General features: G+C 39.3%; 2 protein-coding genes across 2 annotated transcripts; both read left to right on the top strand.

Annotated features, from left to right (window-relative positions):
- Nucleotides 1–3,910: 3,910 nt before the first annotated feature.
- On the top strand, nucleotides 3,911–8,934 carry LOC146526381 (uncharacterized). Its single transcript, XM_085207184.1, has 3 exons — nucleotides 3,911–4,128; nucleotides 4,638–5,212; nucleotides 5,627–8,934. Exons 1-3 carry the CDS (start codon nucleotides 3,911–3,913, stop codon nucleotides 8,932–8,934), a joined length of 4,101 nt encoding a protein of 1,366 aa, XP_085063310.1.
- LOC146526380 (uncharacterized) lies at nucleotides 8,930–10,126 on the top strand. Its single transcript, XM_085207193.1, has one exon. The coding sequence runs from the start codon at nucleotides 8,943–8,945 to the stop codon at nucleotides 9,891–9,893; it is 951 nt and encodes a 316-aa protein (XP_085063319.1). The 5' UTR covers nucleotides 8,930–8,942; the 3' UTR covers nucleotides 9,894–10,126.
- The last annotated feature ends 2,569 nt before the right edge of the window (nucleotides 10,127–12,695 follow it).

Raw genomic sequence — 12,695 nt, 5'->3', positions numbered from 1 at the left:
ATCCCCTTTCTCCTCATTACATTTTATCCGTAATGTTTCAAAGGTTGTCTGGTGGAGATTGCTTAAAGCAATAAGACCGCCTTTGCATACGTGTTTTTCTTTAAATTTTATTTGTGTTGTTCTTTCTATATATTTCTTTTATGTGTGCAATAAAGTATATTCTATTCTATTCTATTCTAAAATGATTCCTCACCGCTGAAATGCGTAAAAATGCTCAGAAAAAAGAAATGAAGAAAAAAATTTCAGAAATAATAAATAAAATTATTCCTCACCGTAAACCTTTTGATACTATAATAGTATGTTTTCCTTGGAATGTTCTTTCTCGACAAATATCTCGTCATCATTGAAATATAGTTAATAATACGATAATATATCCAATAAATAATAAGTTTATATTAAAATTATGAAATCATTTTACTAAACCAGTTACTAAGGTTATTACTCCAATAGCTCCTGTTAAGGGTCAAGGTCTATAGTCAACTAAGTGATAGGGATGATTATGATTAGACATTAATTTACTTCTCTAGAATAAAGAGTTCTTAAAATAGAAATTACATAAGATTGAATAATTGCTACGGCAATTCAAGAATTAATAATAAAATTTGAACAATAATTAAAATAATTAATAAATAATTAAGTATATTAATACCTGTATTACTTAATAAAGTTAAAAGTAAATGACCTGCAATTATATTAGCTGTTAATCGAACTGCTAAAGTTCCAGGTCGAATAATATTACTAATAGTTTCAATTAGTACTATAAAAGGTATTAAAATAGTTGGTGTTCCCTGAGGAATTATATGAATAAATATATGTTGTGTATTATTCAATCATCCATAAATTATAAATCTTAATCATAATGTTAAAGATAATGAAAGGGATATATTAAGATGACTTGTTCTAGTAAAAATATATGGGAATAAACCTAAAAAAAAATTAAATAAAATAAAAAAGAATAATGAAATAAAAATAAAAGTTGATCCATTAATTCTATTTGGTTCTAATAAAGTTTTAAATTCATTATGAAGTTTATTAGAAATAAAATTTCATAATAAATAATGACGATTAGGAAAAAATCAGAAATATAAAGGAATAAATAATAATCCAATAAATGTTCTAATTCAATTAAATGGGAAATTAAATAAATTTGTTGAAGGATCAAAAATTGAAAAAAGATTATTTATCATTTTCAAAAATTTTTTTTGAAATTATTTTTATTAATTTTTTTAAAATTAAAATTATTTTTATAATTAAAAATAAAATAATTTATAATTATAAAACTAATAAAAATAGAAATAAAAAATAATAATGAAATTATTCAATTGATAGGTATTATTTGAGTAATAAAAGAATATTACAAAAAGTAATAATTTAAATTTGACATATTTATGTTATTTATTAACTAATTCTTTATCATAAGAAGTAAATGCTAATTCACTATAAAATGGTTTAAGAGACCAGTACTTGCTTTCAGTCATCTAATGAATAATTATTAATTCAATTAATAAAGTTTTTTATAGGGATTCTTTCAATAACAATAGGTATAAAACTATGATTTGCCCCACAAATTTCAGAACATTGACCATAATAAATTCCAGGACGATTAATAAAAAATCTAGTTTGATTTAATCGTCCTGGATTAGCGTCAATTTTTACTCCTAATGATGGAATTGTTCAAGAGTGAATTACATCTGTAGCTGTAACTAAAATACGAATTTGATTATTTATAGGTAAAATAATTCGATTATCAACATCTAAAAGTCGAAAATTATTTAAATTTTCATTAGATTGAATGAAAAATATATGAATCAAATTTATAGCGGTTGAGATGTGATACCACTATTTAATATGATCTTATTTATTTTACACTAAATGAGTAAAATTAAAAATCCAAATTTTGTGGAGAAATTGTCCAAATTTATTTAACTCACAGATACGTGAAGAGAAAATAATCACAGAAGGAAATAAAGAAATTTAAATAAATACCAATAGAAAATACAAGCTAAACTAGCACGTAATGGCAAGAAGTTAAGGTTGAGAATTGAATGCAAGCTAAGAGAGCAATGGATACACAAGTGAATGTCGCAAGCGATTCTAGCCGACTCTTTAAACGTGGCGATGCTGGCTAGCAGCAAACACGCATAGCAAAAAAACTCGGAACAGGTTTGAATTGTTCCAATGCGCTGCGTGCGGATGATTCTAGTAAATGTAATAATATTAATTTTGAATAAGTAATGTTCCCTACAGTACTCCCCCCCAGAGACCTGGTTAAGGGCGATAGTAGTCTGGAAACTTGACTCTTCTTCCGCTTCTTGTCCGCTTCTCAAGTGTCTGCTCCACGTCAGATTGAGAGATAGCCTTTGGTGCTGTTATTATCCTCTTTGATGCAGGAACGGCCTCTCTCGTAACATATGCGGGCTTGATCCTGTCCACACTAACGTTATTAGGCTTACCACATATGTCTATTTTGAAATATTTAGGAGTCCTCTTGAGAACCTTGTATGGGCCTGCATAAGGTGGTTCCAGTGGTTTGCGGACGTGGTCCTGCCGTAAAAAAACATGTGTTGTCTCTGCAAGGTCAGCTGGCATATAAAAAGGACCTGTCCTATGCCATGACGTGGGCTTCGGTGAGAGTCGTGCCATACCAGCACGAAGACGAGTGACCAGATTTGTGATATCTGCTGTCCTGTAATCCTCCGAGGGTGCAAGAAATTGCCCTGGAAGTCGAAGGGGCTCCCCGTAGACCAGCTCAGCCGCTGAAGCCTGAATATCATCCTTCCAAGCGCTACGGATGCCCAGCAGCACTAAGGGAAGTGCTTCCGTCCAGGTCGAAGAGGGATGGCACATGATAGCTGCCTTCAGCTGACGATGGAGTCTCTCGATCAAGCCGTTGGAAGCTGGATGATACGAAGTAGTCGTAAAGTGATGTGCACCAACCATGGCTGATAGTGCCTTGAAGAGATGCGACTCGAATTGCCGACCCCTATCGGTTGTAATTCGAAGAGGGCAACCAAATCTTGCTATCCAACCAGAGAGAAGAGCGGCAGCACAGGAATCAGCTGTGATGTCCTTAAGTGGGAATGCCTCAGGCCATCGTGTGAAACGGTCGATGACAGTAAGGCAATATCTGAAATCAGACGAAATAGTTAAAGGTCCGACGATGTCGAGGTGGATGTGTGCAAACCTCGATGTAGGAGTTGGAATTGAGGATAAGGGAGCAAGGGTATGACGGTGAACTTTGCTCTTTTGACAAAGTACACACTCTCGTGTCCACTCTCTACAGTCTTTGCGAATCCCTGGCCATACGAATCTCTGTGTAACCAGCCGCACTGTAGCTGTCCTACCAGGATGGCTCAAGCTGTGTGAAGTTTCAAAAACTTGTCGGCGAAACTTCTCAGTAATGAACGGGCGCGGAGAAGACATTGATACGTCACAGTATAACTTCTGGTTACAGTGTGGCAAATCTACCTTAACCAGTTTTAACGATGAGCCTTTTTGAAGCAGACCTAGCAGTTCAGGATCAGTATCTTGAGCAAGTGCTAGAGCCTGGTAATCGATAGATCGACTCACCTCTTCCAGTCGTGACAGAGTATCAGCCACTACGTTCAAACGTCCTGGTAAGTATTGAATAATAGTTGTGAACTGAGAAATATAATCAAAGTACCGATATTGGCGCGGTGAGCATTTCTCCCTGTTAATGTTTGTTAACGCACACATCGTTAACAAGTCTACAACGCGGCGAGGGGAGCGGGCGGCGCGGCTCGACCACTGCGAGCGCGCCATTACTACTTTGACAGCATCACAAGATTACAACGCGATCGCACGCTTTTATTTTTATTTATTTGAAACCTAACCAGAAGTAAACCTATATATATATACAGTCCGCTTTTTAATTTATCTGGGCCTATCTATGGTCCTTCGCGTCCGTCTAATAGGTTATAGTAATAAAAATCGCGTCGTGATCGTAAGCCACGCCACCACACAGCGCGTCCGGAATTCAGCTGAAGGTCATACAGCGGACATCGCAACAGCGAACGCAGCCTACGAGCATCTGGATGCCGCCGCCACACAAGCGTTGGCCACATCAATCGCTGAGGACGAAAAAAAGGGTTTGGTAGCAACAGTTACGTGAGTTCGACCAATTCATTCTATTAAAGTGCACATTCAGTGTCATCATACTCATTATCAAACATTTAGTGAACTTGCTTAATAGCCATCCATTCCCTTTCAAGCATTATACCGTCCATTACAATAAAAAATAAGCAATAATTTATACGTAACTAACTATTGCATCAGATTTTTTTTTCCAATTATAACCTACCTACATTTTACTTTTATAATTTTCTTGCCGATCTTTTCGAAATTTAATTCTTTCTTATCACCAATCATTTCTTTTCATTACTTTATTGCTTTCCAAAAAAAAAAAATTTCTTTGCTAAACAGCTTGCTTACGACAGCTTACATACATTGCTTACATACTTACAGCTTACATCGCCCTGTTCTCAGCGCATCGAGTTAGCCTCACACCGAGGGTAATTTGGTAAAGTTGCGTGATCATCACACTGTGCCTGCCACATTTGCTATCCAATTTAAGTATCGTTCAATTACCTACTTATCTAATTACATAATTTTCATAGAATTTCAATCATGACTGATTCTAACTCAGCCCAAACATCTAACAAGTTCGATGATTATGATTCTTCTCAACTCAATACATACAAAAAAAGGAGATCTAGTCATAAAGGAAAGGTCACAATTTTCAAAAATTATATTGAATCTTTATTAAAATACAATAAACCGTTGTCTGATTTAGATATTATACAATTAAATAATAGATTAGAGTCCTACAAGTCCCTTGCAATTGAATTTGATAAAAACCAAGCACTCATCGACGACATTATTGGGGTTTCAGATGAACAGCTGAAGGAACGGGAGCAATTTGAAATGGAATACCACTATCAACTTGCGCTCGGTATCCAGCTGCTACGAGACAATGAAACTGCTTGCGTCAACGGGTCTGTAGTACAAACTCCAACTGCAAGTGAATCAGCAACTAAAGCATTTATTAAATTACCCACCATTGACCTTCCACACTTCTCAGGGGAATATCAAAATTGGCTCGAGTACAGAGATACCTTTGAATCACTCATACACAAAAACAAATCAATAGATAATATTCAAAAGTTTCACTATTTGCGTGCATCTCTGCAAGGTGAGGCTTCAGAAGTTATTAAATCATTAGAAATGTCATCAGACAATTACCGGGTAGCATGGGAACTTATCACAGATAGGTACAACAACACTTCTCAACTAATACACAATCACCTTCACGCAATATTCACCATAAAAAACATTGAAAAGGAATCTGCAACATCACTCAGACAATTACTAGACACAGTAAACAAAAACCTCAGAGCACTTAATAATTTAGGCGAACCCACAGTAGATACAATGTTAATTTATCTTATTACCTCCAAATTAGACATCGCAACAATCAGATATTGGAATGAAACAATTAAAAAAATTACAAGGGATAAGCCTATATTTCAAGATTTAACAACATGTATTAGTGATCATTCCCTTCTTTTACAAAATATTGAAGACGCTAAAAACATACATAAATTAGATTTAAAACCACAATCATCCAAATCAGACAATAAAGATAATAAACATTCTCACATTCCTTGTCCCTTGTGTAAAGGTCACCATTATCTATACGCTTGTCCACAATTTAAACAAATGACAGTGGAAAAGAGGATAGAAAAGGTGTCCAAGTTTTCCAACTTCTGTGCGAACTGCTTGCATAACGGTCACGAAACAAAATCTTGTCGTGGCGGAGCATGTAAATACTGTCAACAGAAACATAACACTATGCTACACATACATAAGGAACCATCCAAGGACACTGCGCACACTACACTCGCTAGTAACAGTAATTCACAACACACCTCAGTTTTACTTTCCACCGCCGTAGTACAAGTCATCGCCAGTGATGGAAAACCACACTTGGCGAGAGCATTGCTGGACAGTGGAAGTACCTCCTGTTACATCACAAATAATCTGGGTACAAAGCTCAATCTCACTTTCGAACCCATTCGCGGTACAGTCTCAGGCATAAATCAACAACATACAAAAATTTTTCATCGCACAAATGTTATAATAAAATCATATAATAGTTCTTTCACAGCCAATTTGTCATGTTTGGTACTTGATACAATAGCACATTCATTACCTCACATGCGCATCGATCCACAAGGTTTAAATGTACCTAAGCATATAAAACTAGCCGACCCTCAGTTTTATGAACCCGCCCCAATTGACTTATTGCTAGGCGCCGACATATTCTGGCAAATAATTGGTAGGGGTCAGATTCATTTAGGTAAACAACAGCCTACACTACACGAAACTGAATTAGGCTGGTTAGTTTCAGGGTCAACAACAAACAACAACAAACACACAAACAGTTGTTTTTTTAATAACGACAATTCAGATCAGTTATCCCGCTTTTGGGAGTTAGATAGCTTATCTAATTCTCAAATCAACGAACCCTGCGATTCAGATGCTTGCGAAATCATTTTTAGTCAAACAACCACAAGACAAAGTGATGGCAGATTTGTTGTCACTATTCCATTCAAAAAATCACCTGAATGCTTGGGTGATTCATACTATCAAGCCAAAAAACGGTTTTATTCCGTAGAAAACCGTATGAATTCAGATTCTACACATAAACAACAGTACTCAAAATTCATAACAGAGTACATACAACTAGGTCACATGACTTTAAACAAACATTCACAGAAAAATAAATTCATTCATTCAGAACATAATAAATCAATCATACAATCAGGTGCAGACAGCACCAACACAAACATACAGCGCTCACCTGTGTACTACCTACCACATCATGGTATTATACGTGAGTCAAGCACCACAACAAAATTCAGATCAGTGTTCGATGGTTCCGCAAAAACATCCACAAAGCTATCGCTCAACGACATTCAGTTTGTAGGACCTGTTGTCCAAGACGATCTTATTTCTATACTCATACGCTTTCGTCAACATAGATATATAATATCAGCTGATATAGAAAAAATGTTTCGCCAAATATCAGTGGTGGAACATCAGCGGCCCTTACAACAAATCGTATGGCGATACAATCCAACGGAACCCCTGCAGACATACACGCTCAACACTGTCACATATGGCACGGCATCGGCGCCGTACCTAGCAACACGCTGCATCAAACAAATAGGCCTAAATTGTCAAAACACACAAAATCATTCAGACAATTATGATCACAAACTGGTCTCCGAGATCATCTTGCATGATTTTTATTGTGATGACCTCTTGACGGGGACAGATGACGAGCCGGTACTATTAGAAATTGCTAATGGAGTTTTTTCCGAATTAAAGAAATATCAATTTCCACTTAGAAAATGGCTGTCTAACTGTCCGCCCGTTCTTGAAAAACTAGGTTTTAATGATTCAGACAACACAACAGTTAATCTTAGTTCTAACGACCCATCAAAAACATTAGGCATTTTATGGAACATTCACAGCGATACAATTTCATACACAGTACATTCAGAATTTGCATCACATAAGCAAATCACAAAACGCACAATTTTATCCACTATAGGTCATATTTTCGACCCACTAGGTCTCATTAGCCCTTGCATACTCGAGGCTAAATTACTAATGCAACAGATGTGGATAAATAACATCAGTTGGGACGGTGAAATACCGGTTTCAATACAACAACAATGGGCGAAGTTCGTAGAATCGTTATCTTTTATAAATCAATTAACTATTCCTCGGCGTGCATTCCGTGACTCGTCGCGCGATAACATTGAACTCCACATTTTTTGCGACGCGTCGCAACAGGCGTATGGTGCGTGCGTATACATACGTACCTACACATCAGACGGCAATATCAGTGTTCAATTGTTAATAGCCAAGGGACGGGTGGCTCCTTTAAAAGCACTTACCATACCGCGACTTGAATTATGTGCCGCGTTCACCGGTGTTCATTTAAGTATTAAAGTTTTAAACTCACTACGCAATATAAACAAGTGTAAGTGTTATTATTGGAGTGATTCGATAATTGTTTTATCCTGGATAAATTCACCTACACACAAACTACAAACATTCGTCAAACACAAAGTCACAGACATACTCAAACATACTGATCCACAGTCATGGTACTATGTACCAACCAAACAAAATCCAGCAGACATCATCACAAAGTGTACCAATGCACAACAATTACTTCACACACCTTTATGGTTTTCAGGACCTGACTTTTTAAGGAATGATGATAATCACAGCTGGCCTGAACAACCAGGGCATCTCAGCGTATCTGACCTTCCAGAAGTCCGGTCGCAAACACATCTCACGCACATAGATGTACTTAACAGTAATTCATTTGTTAACAAATACTCAAATTTCAACAAACTTACACGCATCGTAGCTTACATACTTCGATTCATTCATCATTGCAAACATAAAAAACAATCATACAACAATAATTGCAGTACAAATAAACATCAACAGGTGTGTCAAATAGGTGACGTCATGCCCTTATCAACTAGTGAACTTAATTTAGCTAGGTATCAGTTAGCAAAGATAGTACAATTAGATTTCTTTTCTGACGAATATCAACTATTATTACATAACAAACAGTTATCTGCAACACATAAATTAAATTCACTTAATCCTTTCATAGGAGATAATCAACTCATTCATGTGGGCGGAAGGTTAGCACAATCGCCATACAATTACGATCGAAAATTCCCTATCCTTCTACACCCAGCTCATCACATTACTAAAATCATATTCGCAACCTATCACATCACACTTTTACACGCTGGCCCACAACTGTTGTTGTCACACATACGTCAAGTTTTCTGGCCAATTTCTGGTCGCAACCTGTAACACCTATCATGGGACAGTTACCTGAACAGAGACTGCACGCAAACTTTATATTTAGTGACGTAGGTGTTGACTACGCTGGGCCAATTATGATCAACAACCGTAAGGGGCGTGGAAGTGTGCTTATCAAATCTTACATTTGTGTTTTCGTCTGTTTTGTAGTCAAAGCGGTGCACTTGGAGTTGGTTACAGATCTGACGACAGAGTCTTACATAGCAGCAATTAACAGGTTCATTTCTCGCAGAGGTAAACCTAATAACATTTACTCAGACAATGGGAAAAATCTGGTGGGTGCTGCTCGTGTGATCACCAACTTTCTCAAAAATCACAGTGAGTCAATTTACAGTTGTGCTGCAGAACAAGGTGTGAACTTCCATTTCATTCCCCCATATACACCCCACTTTGGGGGTCTATGGGAGAGCACTGTTAAATCAGTAAAGCATCATCTCAAAAGAGTACTAGGGATGGCACACCTCACATATGAGGAAATGTACACATTACTAGTCCAAATAGAAGGCATTCTCAATTCGAGGCCTCTCACGCCTCTTTCATCCGATCCATCTGATCTCTCAGCCCTCACTCCTTTCCATTTTTTAATTGGTCGTACTCTAACTGTGCTACCTCATCCACGGATGTCCGACTGCGACCCGGCACGGTTGCCGCGGCATCAACGGGTCGAACTTCTGCGCCAGCATTTTTGGAGACGCTTTAATAAGGAATATATTTCTCAGTTACACCAAAGGACGCGCTGGCATCGTTCACAAGGCGGGCTCACAGAAGGCTCGCTGGTCATCGTAAAGGACGAGGCGCTGCCAGTGGCACAATGGCCGCTGGGACGTATAATCAAGCTGTATCCGGGAGCTGACGGAGAAACTCGAGTAGCGGATATCAAGACAATGGCCGGGACGATCAGAAGGGCTTTTCATAAGATATGCCCACTACAAGATAGACCATCGGACTGAACACGACGCATTCTTACATCAGCTGGGCTGGCCTTTCCATGGTGGCCTGGGAATATGTTAACGCACACATCGTTAACAAGTCTACAACGCGGCGAGGGGAGCGGGCGGCGCGGCTCGACCACTGCGAGCGCGCCATTACTACTTTGACAGCATCACAAGATTACAACGCGATCGCACGCTTTTATTTTTATTTATTTGAAACCTAACCAGAAGTAAACCTATATATATATACAGTCCGCTTTTTAATTTATCTGGGCCTATCTAATGTTGAATGCATATGTGAGAGGTTTATGATCCGTGTGAATCACGAAGTTTCGAGCCTCAACCATGTGTCGAAAATATTTAATGGCTTCATAAATGGCTAACAGTTCTCTGTCGTAAGGACTATACTTCTTCTGCGCAGATGTTAATTTTTTAGAAAAGAAACCAAGAGGTTGCCATACGTTATTAACACGTTGTTGAAGAACTGCTCCAATTCCGACATCAGAAGCATCAGTGGCAATAGCTAGCTCTGCAGAAGGATCTGGGTGAGCCAGTAATGTGGCTTGAGATAAACAAGTCTTACATTTTTGAAAGGCTTCCATCATCTCCGGCGTCATAGTGATCGGCTTAGCTCCTTTCATCTTAGGTCCTAGAAGCGCAGCATCTAATGGTGCTTGGATATTTGCGGCATCGGGAATAAAACGCCGATAAAAATTGAACATACCGAGGAAACGTCGTAATTCCTTAGCAGTTTTCGGCACACTGCACTCCTCTATGCTCTTTACGTTCGTCTCTAAAGGTTGAGTCCCAGAACCTGACACTAGGTAACCAAGAAATTTTACCTGTCGCTGCCCGAAGACTCACTTGGATGTGTTTATCAAAACACCATACTCTTTGAGCCTGGTGAAGAGTAATCTGATGTGGCGCTGATGTTGTTCTTCAGAACTGGAAAATACCAAAATGTCGTCTAAGTAACCAAAACAAAAGTCATCAAAATCACGTAGCACTTCGTCCATGAACCTCTGAAAGGTTTGTGCTGCATTGCGCAGTCCGTAGGTCATGTACGGGAACTCGAAAAGTCCAAAAGGAGTTATAATGGCTGTTTTGTGGATATCATTGACGTGTACTGGTATTTGATTGTACGCCTTGACTAGATCGATAGTTGAAAATACTGTACAACCAGAGAGTTGGTAGGAAAAATCCTGGATATGGCGTATCGGATACCTGTCAGGTACTGTGCGAGCATTGAGTGCCCTATAATCACCACATGGTCTCCATCCGTCGTCCTTCTTCTTAACTAAGTGCAGAGCGGACGACCACGAACTGTTAGAGGAGCGGGCAGTTCCCTGTGACATCATATCGTCAAATTCTTTTTTGGCTGCTTTCAGTCTAACTGGGTCTAAACGACGAGGTCTACTGGTAACCGGTGGTCCGGGAATGGTTTTGATGTAATGCACGGTATTATGCTTAGGTAAGGAAGACGTACCTGATGGTCTCGTTACCTCTGGAAACTCATGAAGCAGCTGATGGTATTTTGATTCTCCCGAAATGGCTTTGACTGACGCAAGGTCATCGGAGATATTTTCTTTTATTGCTTGCACTGACAGAGTGGTATTTCCATCGACGAGTCGCTGACATCTGCAATCTACAAGAAGATTGTAAAATATCAAAAAATCTACGCCGATAATGGGCTTTGAAACATCAGCGATGGTAAATTTCCAGGTGAAAGTACGTTTCAGTCCTAGGTCTAAGTGCAATAATGTAGGACCGTAAGTATGAATGACTGTACCGTTCGCCGCCATAAGTTCATACTTTGTCTTGGTACAGGGCGCCTTGGTAGCCAACCGTGGAAAAACGCAGAGATCCGAGCCAGTATCAATGAGGAAAAGCATTTTTGAAATACGGTCGGTAATGAAAAGACGGCCTGTAGGTAAAGGGCAGACGTTGGCCGCTACTTCCGGCTGCCCAGAGAGTTTTCCGACTCTCCGTAACTACATGGCTGCACACATTTTTTAGCATTTGAACCAAATTTAAAATGGTACCAACATTTTTGCTGGGTAGTCGACTTCCTGCGATGTCTGGAATGGCTCCGGGAACGCTCTTTAAATTTTGATGAGACCGAGTTGTGACGTACGTGGGTCGAGAGTTCCGATACCTGCTTGGTCAGGAGTTGGATCTGCTTGGCCATTTCTTCCAACATGGAGGATGCAGGGGGTGTGGCCATCGCAGATGTGCTTGCGACCTGTGGTGATGAGGGTGCTATCTCATGCACTTTGTCTGCCAGGTCAGCTAATTTTTCGATAGGCAGATCAGGCTGTGAAGCTATAACCGTTTGAATGTTTTGTGGTAACCTACTCGACCATAATGTTTTTAAAAAATCCTTGGGGACAGATGAACCCGCAAGATCTTGCATGTATCGCAGAAACTGTGATGGCTTGCGATCACCTAGCTGCTCGTGCCTCAGCTATTCAATTCAGTTAAATTCAGTTGAAACTGGTGTCGATCGTTCGGGCTTCGAGGGGCCTTCAAGGTGGTATACAACCCGCGGGAATGCGCGGGAAGGTGCCGGCGGTTAGTGGCGAAAACCGTTTTTTTCAGTTTTCCCCGCTCTGATTCAGTTGAAACTGGTGTCCATCGTTCGGGCTCCGAGGGGCCTTCAAGGTGGTATACAACCCACGGGAATGCGCGGGAAGGTGCGGGAAGGTGCGGGCGGTAAGTGGCGTAAACCGATTTTTTCAGTTTTCCCCGCTCGGATTCAGTTGAAACTGGTGTCGATCGTTCGGGCTCCGAGGGGCCTTCAAGGTGGTATACAACCCGCGG

This window comes from Heliconius melpomene, unplaced genomic scaffold (genome assembly GCF_056956725.1).
Source record: "Heliconius melpomene rosina isolate 202511_hmr_F unplaced genomic scaffold, ASM5695672v1 ptg000056l, whole genome shotgun sequence".
In the NCBI taxonomy this organism is placed as follows: Eukaryota; Metazoa; Arthropoda; class Insecta; order Lepidoptera; family Nymphalidae; genus Heliconius; species Heliconius melpomene.
This window is presented reverse-complemented; position numbering and strand designations above follow the sequence as displayed.